Source organism: Bubalus kerabau, chromosome 7 (genome assembly GCF_029407905.1).
Source record: "Bubalus kerabau isolate K-KA32 ecotype Philippines breed swamp buffalo chromosome 7, PCC_UOA_SB_1v2, whole genome shotgun sequence".
Classification (NCBI taxonomy): Eukaryota; Metazoa; Chordata; class Mammalia; order Artiodactyla; family Bovidae; genus Bubalus; species Bubalus kerabau.
The window spans coordinates 116,991,070-117,004,704 of record NC_073630.1 but is presented as its reverse complement, the minus strand read 5'-3'; the positions used below and the strand labels follow the sequence as shown (position 1 = coordinate 117,004,704).

The 13,635-nt window shown below is 43.9% G+C and overlaps 1 protein-coding gene across 1 annotated transcript; it reads right to left on the bottom strand.

The window, feature by feature from the left end:
• Positions 1-3,122: 3,122 nt before the first annotated feature.
• CLRN2 (clarin 2) lies at positions 3,123-13,075 on the bottom strand. Its single transcript, XM_055587529.1, has 3 exons — positions 12,823-13,075; positions 6,552-6,731; positions 3,123-3,628 (listed from the first exon to the last, which is right to left on the bottom strand). The coding sequence occupies exons 1-3, from the start codon at positions 13,073-13,075 to the stop codon at positions 3,363-3,365; spliced, it is 699 nt and encodes a 232-aa protein (XP_055443504.1). The 3' UTR covers positions 3,123-3,362.
• Positions 13,076-13,635: the final 560 nt, after the last annotated feature.

Sequence of the window (13,635 nt, the reverse complement as noted above, 5' to 3'; positions counted from 1 at the left end):
CTCTACTTGCAGAACCTTCAGCACTTGTTGAATGAATGAATACACGTCCCACGACCCTCAGATGTTTATCATATAAACTGTTGCCCAAATTTTGTGTTTATGTTATTGATTGTAAAGAACTGTCCTCAGGACTTCATGTTAAACTTGATAGAACATTGACCTTTCCACTTGTTTTCAAGACAGCACTGCAGCCTGCTTCTATCTTTTGGATGCATCTCCTGTCACATTTTTTCTGCCTTCTATTGTGTGCCATTCTGCATATTTGATGAGTGACAACACTCTGCTAAGTAGGACTGCAGCTGTGTCTGGGGTGGGGACAGAGGGTTGAAAGGGGCAGGACACAGAGGGAATCACAAGCAATTAGAAGAGATTCCATGGAAACTTTCTGAGGTTCATTGTTAAGAGAAGTAGGGTGAGTCCATATCAGGTGTCATTTCAGTGAAAGCTAATCTGCAGGGGTGGGGGGGTGGGGAGTGAGATTGGAATACCTTTTACCTGGCATGAAGCAGGAGGGCTGGGAAAGGATTCACCCCAGCTGGCATAATGGGAAAGTGAATTAATAGACTTAACAGAGTGTGTTTTTCCAGTAGTCATGTACAATGTGAGAGTTGGAACATAAAGAAGGCTGAGTGCCAAAGAATTGATGCTTGGGAATTGTGGTGCTGGAGAAGACTCTTGAGAGTCCCTTGGACTGCAAGGAGATCAAACCAGTCAACCCCAAAGGAAATCAACCCTGAATACTCTTTGGAAGGACTGTTGCTGTAGCTGAAGCTCCAACACTTTGGCCACTGGATGTGAAGAGCTGACTCATGGGAAAGACCTTGATGCTGGGACAGACTGAAGGCAACAGAAGGGGGTGGCAGAGGATGAGATGGTTGGATGGCATCACTGACTCAATGGACATGAGTTTGTGCAAACTCCGTGAGATGGTGAAGGACAGAGGAGACTGGTGTACTGCAGTTCATGGGGTCACAAAGAGTCAGGCATGACTTAGTGACTGAACAACAACAAACAGTTGTGTACTAGAGTCATGTGCCAAAGTAACAGAACTAATAGGATGTGTGTGTGTCTTTGTATGTGTGTCTGTATGTGTTTGTGTGCGTCTGTGTGTATGAGAGAGAGAGAGAGAGATTACAAGGAATTGGCTCACATAACTGTGGAGACTGGCAAATCCAGAATCTATAGGGTAAGCTGGCAGTCTGAAGACCAAGGGAAGAGTTGCAGTTTGGGTCCAATGGAAGTTTGCTGGCAGAATTCCCTCTCCCTTGAGGGAGTCAGTCTCTTTCTTAGGGCCTTCAACTGATTGGATGAGACCATCCCATATTATGGATATCCCATATCCCAATCTGCTTTCCTGAAAATCTACTGTTTAACCCCATCCCGCCCCCAAATACCTTCACAACAACATTTAGAGTAGTGTTTCTCCAATATCTCTGTACCATGTCCTAGCCAAGTTGACACAAAATTAACCATCGTCACAGCACCACTTAGGAAAACCTAATACAAAGCATCTGGGTTTGTCCAACAGCTGTGTTAGAGCAATATTCTAACCCTGCTGGGCATTCACATACTTTCAAGTCCCCTTTGTAAGGGTATGGCAACCCACTCCAGTATTCTTGTCTGGAGAATCCCATGGACAGAGGAGCCTGAGGGGATCCAATCCATGGAATTGCAAAGAGTCAGACAGGACTGAGCGGCTAACACACTTAACACTTGTAATGTCATATGCCGTGCCTCCTTATCATTACTGACTCGACCTGGAATCCTTCTCCAACCTTGCTTCCCTTACCGCTGGAAAAAGTCTCCTCCTCTTTCAGAGTTTAGATCGGGTGTCAACTCTGGGATGCACACCGCATCCCCTCCCGAAGCATGAACTCCTTCTTGTGTCCTTTCTCCATATGCTGTGATAACACTGATCTCATTGCTCTGCGATTGTTTGTACACCAAACATCAGGTTAGCCAAGTGGTTAAACATGTACCTTTTGGCTTCAGACTTCCCTCCATTTAATTCCTGACCTTGGCAAGTGATCCAACCTCCTTATGCCTTAGTTTCTCCATCTATGAAATGGGACTTAAGTAGTACTATACCAACAAACTTGTGCTGAGGACCTAATGATTTACAGTATGTAAAGCCTTTAGAACTGAAGGCAGTAGCCACTCCAAAGAAGAGTGAAAAGTGAAAGCGAAAGTCGCTCAGTCGTGTCCGACTCTTTGTAGCCAGTCCATGGAATTCTCCAGGCCAGAATACTGGAGTGGGTAGACTTACCCTTCTCCAGGGGATTTTCCCAACCCAGGGATCAAAACCAGGTCTCCCGCATTGCAGGTGGTTTCTTTATCAGCTGAGCCACCAGGGAAGCCCCCAAAGAAAGGTGGTTATTTTCATTCTTACTGTTATTGTTGCTCTCTGATTCCTGTGTCCTGTGGAAAGACTAGGTGTCTCTGGAGGTCAGGCATATTACCATCTTCCTCTTAGCATCTTTCCTAGTATTGAGTGAAATGTACCAAGAGTTTCTAGACATTTCTTGGAATGTATACTGTCTTATATGTACAGGGTGCCAGCCAGTATACAAAGGCTGGCAACACTATCATCCAAGTAACATCACATTGTTGACAAAGGTCCACATAGTCAAAGGTAAGGTTTTTCCAGTAGTCATGTACAGATGTGTTGGATCATAAAGAAGGCTGAATACCAAAGAATTCATGCTTTTGAACAGTGGTGTTGAAGACTCTTGAGAATCCCTTGAACAACAAGGAGATCAAACCAGTCAATCCTAAGGGAAATCAACCCTGAATATTCATTGGAAGGACTGATGCTGAAGTTGAATTTCCAATACTTTGTCCACCTGATGTGAAGAGCCAACTCATTGGAAAAGATGCTGATGCTGGGAAAAATTGAAGGCGGGAGGAGAAGTGGGCAACAGAGGATGAAATTGGTGGATGCATCACCAACTCAATGGACATGAGTTTAAGCAAACTCCAGGAGACAGTGAAGGACAGGGAAGCCTGGCATGCTGAAGTCCATGGGGTTTATAGGGTCAGACATGGCTTAGTGACTGAACAAAAACAAAAAACTCATTACAACATTGCAAGGTCATTAATATTCCCATTTAATAGATATTAAGTGAATCGTCCAGCATCTCAGACAGGTGGCAAGTGGCAGTCTCTAACTCCAAGATCAGTGAGAAAGAAGTACAGAGATGCTATAAATTCAGAATGTTTTCTTTTCTGGTGCACGTACTACCCTCCCTCCTCCCACTTCCTTATTCTTTCTGCCAGTAACACAGACATTCTGGACTGCGAAACCTGGAAAAAGAAAAGGGAGGTTTCCATTCACACCAAAAACTGGTTTTAGGTGCAGGTTATTAATACAAGATGTCCTCGGCTGTGACCGTGGCCTCTTCGATCTTGGCCTTGACCTCCGGCAGGGGGATCTGACTGATGGCCACCACAACCAGGTTAGTGGCATGGGCTGAGGCACTGGCCACGCAGATCCAGAAGGACTCCTCGTACTGCTCCTCCACCACCACGAAGCGAAACAGCTTCTCCTGGAAGTTGGCGATTCGTTCTGTCAGGTCATGAAATTTTACTGAGGTCATGAAGCTGGCAATGGCCAAGGCCACGACTCCGCCTGAAACCCAGAAAGTGCACCCTCATACAGAGCCCTTTTTTCTGCAGTTCGACTCCTAGAGGTGAGGTGGCTTTTCTGGGGCACAAGCAACAAACTTTTGAGGTTTAAGTTGCTTGGCTTTGTCCGACTCTTTGCAATGGATCCCATGGACTGTAGCCTTCCTGGCTCCTCTGTTCATGGGATTTTTCCAGGCAGGAATGCTGGAGTGGATTGCCATTTCTTCCTCCAGGAGATCTTCCCAACCTGGGGATTAAACCCAGGTCTCCTGCATTGGCAGGTGGGTTCTTTACCACTGAGCCACCAGGGAAGCCCCTTAAAACATTCGGAGGGTGACACAAATTTTGATTTCCTTTTAAAAGCAGCAGATAGTTCACTGTGTGAGGGGCAAGAGGTGTGGGAATCAGCTTCCTATCAGATCAACTTTGAATCTCAAGCCCTCTAATTTTTTCTTTACCCATGTTGGATAAGCTCAATCTCTAACTAATTCAGCCTGTGTATGCAGACCCTGAGGCTGTAAGGAAAGACGCAAGAGCATCTTATGGGGTGGACTGGAGGATCAACAGAAAGCTAGACAGTTCTCTCCTCTTTAATATCCTCCTTCCAAGCTTAGTGATAAGAAGAGATAAGAGAAGCAGGAAAGGAGAGGAGAGGGGGCAGACTTCATGTCTTTCCCTACCTGCTGCTTCGGGCTTGGACCTTCCAGATTCTCTCTGGTTCTTTTTCTCTCCCCATGTCTCTCTCTTTTGCTCAACTTTTCTCCTATCCTGATTTTAATTAATATTTTAAAAACACATTTATTATTCTCTTTCTTTAGATTATTATTCTTTCCTTGAAAAAAACTTGGACATCCAAGATAATCATAAAGATGAAAAGACAAATTTGCTTTTTCCCCTAAAAGTCAAATGAAAACACTTGGAAAATTTTAGTATATTTCTTTACATTTCTCTCTTTTTAACAGAATTAGTATTATGGTACTCCTACTGTTTTACACTTGATTTTTTTCTCTCTAACTTGAATATTTTTTTTCCATGTTGCTAAATATTCTGTTACAGCACCACTTTAAATTGGTCTATGATGCTTCATTCCAGTGACACACTTAATTAAGTTTAATTAAGGGTAACTTAATTTCTGGTTTTCTAGATTGCTTCCAATTTTTGATATTATAAAGTGCTGAAGGAAACACCTTTTAATGTATATTTTTGTGCTCTTTTCCAGTTATTTCCTTAGCATAAATTACTGTTTGGGGTTGTTTAATCAAAGGCTATTCATGTTTTTATGCCTTTTAAGAGTCAAGTTTTGTCAAATTGCCTTCTTAAAAATATTCTGAGCTTGAGAGTACTGCCTCAAGAAGGAAGGAAATTGACCTAGATAGGCATTTATTTAAAGAGTGAGATTGAACACTTTCTACATGCCAGTCACTGTGAGCATTTAGGCAGAGATATGCAAGTCTAGATGGGAGTGAGCCATGTCTATAAGAAATTCTACATGATGGTCATAGTCTGCAAATATAGGCAAGTATGTAATAACTGATTTACTGACATTAGGTTCTAATGAATGATAAAGCAACACTGTTGTCATTGTTCAGTCCCTAAGTCATGTCCAGCTCTTTGCAACCCCACGGAGGGCAGCACACTAGGCTCCTCTGTCCTTCACTATCTCCTGAAGTTTGCTCAAATTCAGGTCCATTGAGTCAGTGATGCTATCTAAACATCTCATCCTCTGTCGTCTCCTCCTTTTGCCTTCAATTTTGCCTTCTTTTTTTTTTTTAAAACCAACATCACTTGTTTTTATACTTGCTGGTCATCAGGACACCTTCACCATTTGACCTGGATTCTCTGAAATCATTTTTGGGATTTTGTTACTTTCATTACAGGTGATTTTTTCCAGTGCTGAACTAAAGGTGAATTAATTTCTATATACCATATACTCTCCTAAATTAACACACCTGCACACACTTATGCACATCTTTTGACTTGGGTTTTGTCTTGGAAAATAGGTCATGGTGGTCATAGATGACACCATGGATTAATGAAAAGACAAAAGGCCTAGACTCAGTTATACCTGGGTTGGAATCTTACCTCTATTGCTCATGACTATGTGACTTTCAGTGCATCTTTTAACGTCTCTGAGCTTCAGGTTCTTCATCTGTAACTATGGGTCTAATAATACAACAGAGTCCCTTGGATTGCAAGGATATCAAACTAGTCAATTCTAAGGGATATCAGCCCTGAATATTCATTGGAAGGAGTAACGCTGAAGCTCCAATACTTTGTCCACCTGATGTGCAGAAGTGACTCATTGGAAAAGACCCTAATGCTGGGAAAGATTGAAGGCAGGAGGAGAAGGAAGTGGCAGAGGATGAGATGGTTAGATAGCACTATGGACTCAATGGGCATGAATTTGAGCAAACTTCAGAAGATAGCGAAGGACAGGGGAGCCTGGTGGGCTGCATTCCATGGAGTCCCAAAGAGTCAGACATGACTTAGCTATTGAACAACAACAACAAACATAGGGAGGTTGTGAGGGTTACAGAAAATAAGGACTGTGGGCCCCCCAGGTTCCTTCTCCTCTGTTCTTTGTGAGTTTCCTCCAGCTTCACGGCAGCAGCTCCCCTACCACTGGTCCCAGGGTCCTCATCTCTCCACCCCCGTCTTTCTGTCTTCCCTTGTCTCTCATCCCAACCTCTTTGCTGCTCCAAGTCCTCAGCCACTCATACACGCTAAGACCTAACTCTTCCTGATGACAGCTATCCTTCCACTTTTAGTAAGAAGGACATTGGTGCCCATCAAGAAGGTAACAGGCCCAGGGAAGTGAAGCTTGACGTGGGGTATTTTCACACCTTCACACCTTCTGCCCACCTGCTTGGAACCCAGCCTCCTGGTGATGTGGGCAGGAATCTCTCTCCCCATGGGACCTCCCTTACCTGCAAGAACATTCCATAGACAGATGCCCCCAGGGCCGTTGACTGCCCGGTATGGAACTTGGATCATGTTGAGAATGGCAAAGCCCATGCTGACCAGAGCCAGCGCCAAGGCCAAGAAGAGGAGCAGCAGAAGTGTGATGTGGAGGCCTGCGTTGAGCTCCTTCACCAGGTGTGGGAAGACTGCAGAGACAAGACACAGCCAACACGTCAGCCTCAGAGCTCAGCTCAAGGGTACACGGCCCAGGCTGCTTACTGTGAAGGCGTTAGTACAGCAGAGTGAGGGCAAGGCAGCAAGCGCTGGGCTTCCAAAAAGCAAGAGACTTCCCAGATAAATTTACCCCTTATCAGTTGCCCAGCAACCTTCGCTTCCTTAGGGTGGATGCAAAATCAGAAGATACCCCAGCTAGGTGTTTAAGCTGCATCGGCCTTGCGGCTCTGGGATCTGGTGTGAGTTGATCCACACAAGCCCCAGAGGGTGTCTGTTTAGCAAAGGAACCTGGCACGAGAAGCAGTCTAAGAAGGCCGATCACAAAGCTTTCATCAGGGTCAGAGTGTTGTTTGTCCAAATCTTTTGCAACCCCATGAACTGTAGCCCACCAGGCTCCTCTGTGCATGGGATTCTCCAGGCAAGAAGACTGGAGTGGTTAGCCATTTCCTTCTCCAGGGGATCTTCCTGACCCAGGGATCGAACTTGGGTGTCCTTTATTGCACATGGATTCTTTACTGTCTGAGGAACCAGGGAAGCCCCATAGTCCTATGTACCATATGGTATATAGAGTTGAGAGTCACTGGCTTCAGTTATTATATATGAATGATTTAAAACAATTAAAGCGGGGACTTCCCTGGTGGTCCAGTAGGTTAAGACTTGGCCTTCCAGTTCAGGGGGGTGCAGGTTTAATGCCTGGCTGGGAGAGCTAAGATCCCACATGCCTCATGGACAGAAAAACAAAGCATAAAACAGAAGCAATGATGTAACAAATTCAATAAAGACTTAAAAAAATAAAATGATGAAAGCTAAAAAAATAAATAAAAACACCTGGGCAAACCGCTTCCTCTGCAACTACTCCGAGGTTTCTACTGAACACTTCCTGGTCTAACCTGGGTCCATCCTGTGCACTTCCGCATCCCTGCTTCACTACTTGGCACCAAACGGACCCGCCCGTCTCCCACCCCAACTGAGATCCAGGACTCAAAGCTTTCCTGGCTCCACTCTCTGCCTGACCCCGTCCCCCCGCTCCTTTGCTGGCTCACCTGCCCATTTTTATTCAGAGAAGGCTGGTGTCTGCCAAGTCTGAGAACAAGAATTTTGTTCCCTTTAAAGTGTCCTTTCTGCTCAGAAGTTTCCAGACACAGCACAGTTACATCTTTAGTTCTGATCGAATTTTCCTTTTAGTTCTGTATTTCCATGTGTATCTATCTTCATGTGGTTATCTCCTCGGCCTGAGAAACTTTACCCTGGAAAATGAACTCCTTCCCATGGGACTTTTCCCTGTAGGACTTCTCGTTTTCATTTCTATTCCTTATATCTCAGTGTCCTTTAGATTTTTATTTTTTATTGCAGACTCTCAACACTTTTTTTTTTTTTAAATTCCAAACATGGGAGCTTGTGCCTGATTACCTAATTGTTTCCTTATCCCCTTACTTGCTCATGCAATCCTTAGGACATATGACCAGCATAATAATCCTCACCAAACACTTAAATTAGAAAATCATCACCTATGTGATTGGCAAAGACCAAAGGTTCGCTAATACATGGTGTTGACGAAGGTATAGGGAAGGAGATGCTGTCAAACCTGGTAGTGATATTAATTTATAAACTTTCTTTGAGAGGAATTTGGCAGCATGTCTCACTGCAATTTCACTTCTAGGAAAAGACTCCCACATGTGCTCAAAGCTGTATATATGTGTGTGTGTGTGTGTGTGTGTGTGTATCAGATATTCCTTAAAGTAGCAAAAAGTTGGAGAGAAACAAAAATATGAATTGGTGCTGTGCTGATTCCTGTCCAAGTCTTTTCAACCCCATGGACTGTAGCCCCCCAGGCTCCTCTGTCCATGAAATTTCCCATGCAAGAATACTGGAATGGGCTGCCATTTCCTCCTCTAGGGGAATCTTCCCAACACAGGGATAGAACCCATGTCTCCTGCATCTCCAGCATTGGCAGGCAGATTCTTTACCATTGAACTACCTGGGAAGCCCATGAATCAGTAGGAGACTGATTTAATTAATTAAAGCACAGTCCACACAATATAGCTTTTGAAAAGAATTAATCATATCCATGTAATGGTATGAAGCCATCTCCAGATTTGATCTAATAAAAAATTGAGAAATAACCAGTGACTGTGATGGCAAGGGCATTTTGGGGCATATGAAGTGATATGGGGGCTTCCCAGGTGGCACCAGTGGTAAAGAACCCGCCTGCTAATGCAGGAGACGTAAGAGATGCAGGTTTCATCCCTGGGTTGGGAAGATCCCCTGGAGGAGGGCATGGCAACCCACTCCAGTATTCTTGCCTGGAGAATCCCATGGACAGGAGAGCCTGGTGGGCTGCAGTCCATGGGGTCACAAAGAGTCAGACATGACTGAAGGGATTTAGCACACACACACAGCATAGCAAGAAAATCAGATAACTTGGATAAGCAACGATGTAAAAATTTAGTTCTTGCAGAGCTGAAATTCTAGAAGCTTTATTTTGAATTTTCCTTTTTAAAAAAGAAATGATTTATTGGCTGCGTCAGATCTTCATTTCAGCACGTGGGAGCTTCCATCTTTATTTGCTCTCTATATTGGGAGTGTTGAGTCTTAGCTTCTGAACCACCAGGCAAGTCCTGAATTTGAATAAGTATTTTTATTGTGTACATATAAAAGCTACCTTGCTTGAATCCCAGAAGTTATTAATCAACCTATCAGCATCTCAAATTAGATAATTACCTTATTATTACATAATTTGTAATATCTTAGAGAAGTCCAGAGGTCCTTTTTACCCCTAGCAAGGCAAAAAATAATTTTAAAAAAGAAATAATCGATACACTAGATTTCATTAAAATGGAAAAAATTCTGCCCTATGAAAGACAGTGTCAAAAAAAAACAACAACATGGTCACGGAACAAGAAAAAATATTTGCAAAAGACACATCTGAGAGAGAACTGTTATCTAAAATAGACAGTAATAATAAAAGTGTGAGATCTGAAGTCAGTTACAGGTCTGGCTGTGGATGGAATGTTTGGGGGTGAGAGATGACGAGGGCCCCAGCAAATTGAAAATGATCAAGCACATACTACGTTTCAGGCACTATATCAGCTGCTTTTACAGAAATTATTTTCTTTACTGGTTTCTCTGATCCTCAGTTTCCTCATCAGTTAGATGGGCATCAGTAGGATCTCCTTTCCAGCGCAGAAATGAAGGAAATGAACAAAGAAGGAAGCTTGTGACACTCATGTGTCGCTGCTCAGGGATCACTTACTGCCTTTCTCTTTCCCGGATGGAAAGCTTCTAATGGCAGACACTCCTCTGTTTAGTTCATCTCTGTTTTCCTCAAATATCAGGCCCACAAATACTCTACAACATGGGTGAATATGTGAACGTGGCTAAACAAGCATCTGTCTCTTTCTTTCCACTCAAATGGCTAGGTTGTTTTGCTTTTATTTCAGAAAGTCTGGGTATAAGCAAGGATCTTAATCATGATTTTGCTGCATATGTGAGTGCTTATGTATGTGCTCAGTCGCTCAGTTGTTTCAACTCTTTGCAACCTCATGGCCTGTAGCCCACCAGGCTCCTCTGTCCACGGGATTTCCCAAGGAAGAATACTACAGTGGGTTGCCATTTCCTTCTCCAGTGGATCTTCCCTATCTAGGGATTGAACCTGAGGTCTCTTGAGTCTCCTGCATCAGCAGGCAGATTCTTTACTGCTGAACTACCTGGGAAGTCATCCTGTATATATAGCTCTTTGCTTTTCTCCCTGGTTGATTTGGAAATTGACCTTCCTGGGCGACTCTAGGGGAGACCCCTCTGAAGGTGGGAATGGAGGCTGTTTGTCTTACGAGACCTAACCAAACCTTCCTACTCCAGTTTACAAAGCACTTTCACACCCACCCCCCAATTCTCCTGATCTGCACACAGGCCCTAGGAGCAGGATTTTTTTTAAATTTCTATGGATAGTAGTAGGTAAATCCTGATTCCGTATTGGGGGGTGGTGGGCTCTGATGCACCCCCTAGGTACCTCACACAGGTAGGTGATGTTGGGTCTAGCAGCTGTACATCTAAAGGTAGAAATATACTCTGCTTTCTCTTCAAATCATATAAATGTTTCACCTTTTACTAAAGGTAGCGAGACTGACTTCTGATGAGAATATCCAATACAGAATAAAAATTTTGCAAATTATCTACAACTGTTTAAAACATTGTGCATCTCCCACTTAATTTTTTTTTTTTGTATAAGTGGTTTTGAAATAATCTTAATGCTACCAGTAATTTTTTTCCCCCCTGAACCATTTGAGGGTACATTGCTCCTTCAACCCTGAGTACTTCAGGGGCAGTTTCCTCAAAAAGGGCATTCTCTTTGACAACCAGGATACAACTATGCAAATCATTAGGGCAACACTGGCGTGTGACTGCTGTTTAATCCTGTCGCCCGGTTCAAGTTCCGTCAGTTACCCTAGTGACGTCATTTACAGTGAATGGACCCAGCTCAGAACCAAGTACTGCACACAGTTGTCATCATTTCCTTTTAGCCTGTCCTATTTCTTTGTTATATTTTTTAATTTATTCATGTTAAATGTGTTTTCAGCTTTCTATGTAATTTTTTATTACATTTTCTGGGAGTATAGTTGCTTTACAATGTGGTGGTTAGTTTCTACTGTACAGCACAATCAGATTTGCTGATATATTTTATCCCCTCATATTCTTAAAAGACCTAGCTATTTTTTCAGTATCCCTTGTCCAATTTAATTTCTGGGTAAATATAAATATTCCCCAAGATTTTTCTTATTGCTATACCTAACAATTTTTAGTATATATATCCTTCATGTATATAAGTGAAGCCAATTTGTATTATTTGTCAGTGGTTCCAGTTTTCTCTCTTTATATGTTTAAGAAGATACTCTGGCTAAAGATAGAAAGTGAAGTCGCTCACTTGTGTCCGACTCTTTGCGATCCCATGGACCGTAGCCTACCAGACTCTTCCATCCATGGAATTTTCCAGGCAAGAGTACTGGAGTGGGTTGCCATTTCCTTCACTACAATCCTGACATATAGAAATCAAATAATGAATAAAATTCCTTATTCCCTTGTTTTTCCATTATGTGGGTTACTTATGAATTTGTAGGCTACTGTTCTTACCGGTAATCTGTTTCATTCTGAAGACATGCAGAATATTGGCCTTTTGGGGTTGGCTTTTCCTTCCCAGAGGACCCTCCGTACACTGGGCTTGGATTTCTGCTCTGTTTACACTCAGAGCAGCTCTGACGTGACCTGGATGTCCGCCTGCCCAGGTCGGTACCTGCTCACGTTCGCAGATAGCAGCTGTGCCCGAGCTCTCCCTGCCAGGAAACAACGGGTTCGGGCTTTGAACCCAGGTAGTCTGATTCCAGTGCTCAGATGTAGAGCTCTTTGGCTTTTTCTCAGACTCTGAAACTTTTATATTAATATAAACAGAAGTGTAAGTTTCATTTCAGCAGCTGGTCTACACTTGCAGGCCAGACTGGCTGAGTGCACCCCAGTTGCATGGCCTGCATCTGAAGTCTGACACTGTTTCCTGGCTGGTTGACCTCATGCAAGTTAGGTAATGAACTCTCCGAGTGTCCGTGTAACCCTCTGCAAAATGGGAATGTTAACAATGCCTTCTTTATAAATTTGTTACAAGGCTTAACAGAGATAAGCCATGGAAAGCATTCTGTAGAATGTCTGACACAAGTAACCACTCAAAATATTAATAGTGATTATTCACAGAGGTAACTACAAAGATCTACAAATCTCTGCAGAAAGGGAAAAAAAAAGATCTTTTCTTGATGCTGAACAAGAGTAAGTCCTTGGCTTACTGTGGATTTTGTCATCACGCCTTAGACTGAAGCGGCTCTTCAATTCTGCATTTAGACACAAGCCTACTCCAGTATTCTTGCCTGGAAAACCCCATGGGCAGAGGAGCCTGGTGGGTGGGCCACAGTCCATGGGGTCGCAAAGAGTTCGACGGGGTGACTGAGCCCGCGTGCATGCACCCCATACAAATATTTACAAATAAGTGTTCTAAAGCAGCTTCTGCGGCCGCAGTATACTCACTCGTGAACTGAGACTGGCGGCCCCCGAGCCCGCACTGCCGCACCTTACAACCGCGGAAGAGTCCGTAGTAAATGTCTCCGATGAATTTGACCAGCTCTGGATCCGTGGCGTTGACGAGGTCCACTCCCGTCTGACAGAGGATTTTCCCACTCAGCCAGTGGGGCAGTGCCAGGGCAACGATGATCAGGATGAAGGAGGAGAAGCTGAGCAGAGAAGCCAGCCCGTACCACGCCTTTTTGAACCATCCAGGCATGCTGCTGGGTGCAGGTCATGCTCCAGGGGTCCCAGCAACACCGGGGGTCCTCAGCATCTTCCGGACACTGGGTGATCCACTGCTTCAGGGTTGGCTCTCCCAGACACTGGCTCAAGAGTTCAGGTGCGTGTCCTGGTCCTCCCTCAGCACCTGCCCCCACAGCCCATGTTTACTACAACCACATGGGAAGTCTCTACGGAGACGTCTTCACCTGACTGCAGTGTGGAGGAGTGTGTTACCGAAGGAAGTAACCCTATATCTTCCACTAGACTAAGGTTTCAGAAGAGAGTTTAACTGTTCTTCATTTCGAGTATTTGAATAACCCTACTGCGGCTCTCTTAATGACGAAGGAGCTATTAGCAGGCAAAATCAGGTAGATCTGAGTCTAAAGAGACAACAAGCAGTCTCACAAAATGCAAACGGTAGAAGGAAAACAAAGATGGAAAGACTAGCCTCTGAATGTTGCCAACAACGCGCGGTATCAGATGTTGATCTCTTTGATACGTGCCTGGGCATTGCTTTCTCTGAAATGTCACTGCTGTCAGAACCCCTAGAAGTGT

Bases quoted from the DNA above. Each gene is read 5' to 3' on its own strand.
- CLRN2 (XM_055587529.1), bottom strand. From the start codon at position 13,075: ATGCCTGGATGGTTCAAAAAGGCGTGGTACGGGCTGGCTTCTCTGCTC. The intron at 6,732-12,822 runs GTGAGTATACTG...TTGTCTCTGCAG, and splicing joins CCGCCAGTCTCAGTTCACGA to TCTTCCCACACCTGGTGAAG. The intron at 3,629-6,551 runs GTAAGGGAGGTC...TCTGGGTTTCAG, and splicing joins TCTATGGAATGTTCTTGCAG to GCGGAGTCGTGGCCTTGGCC.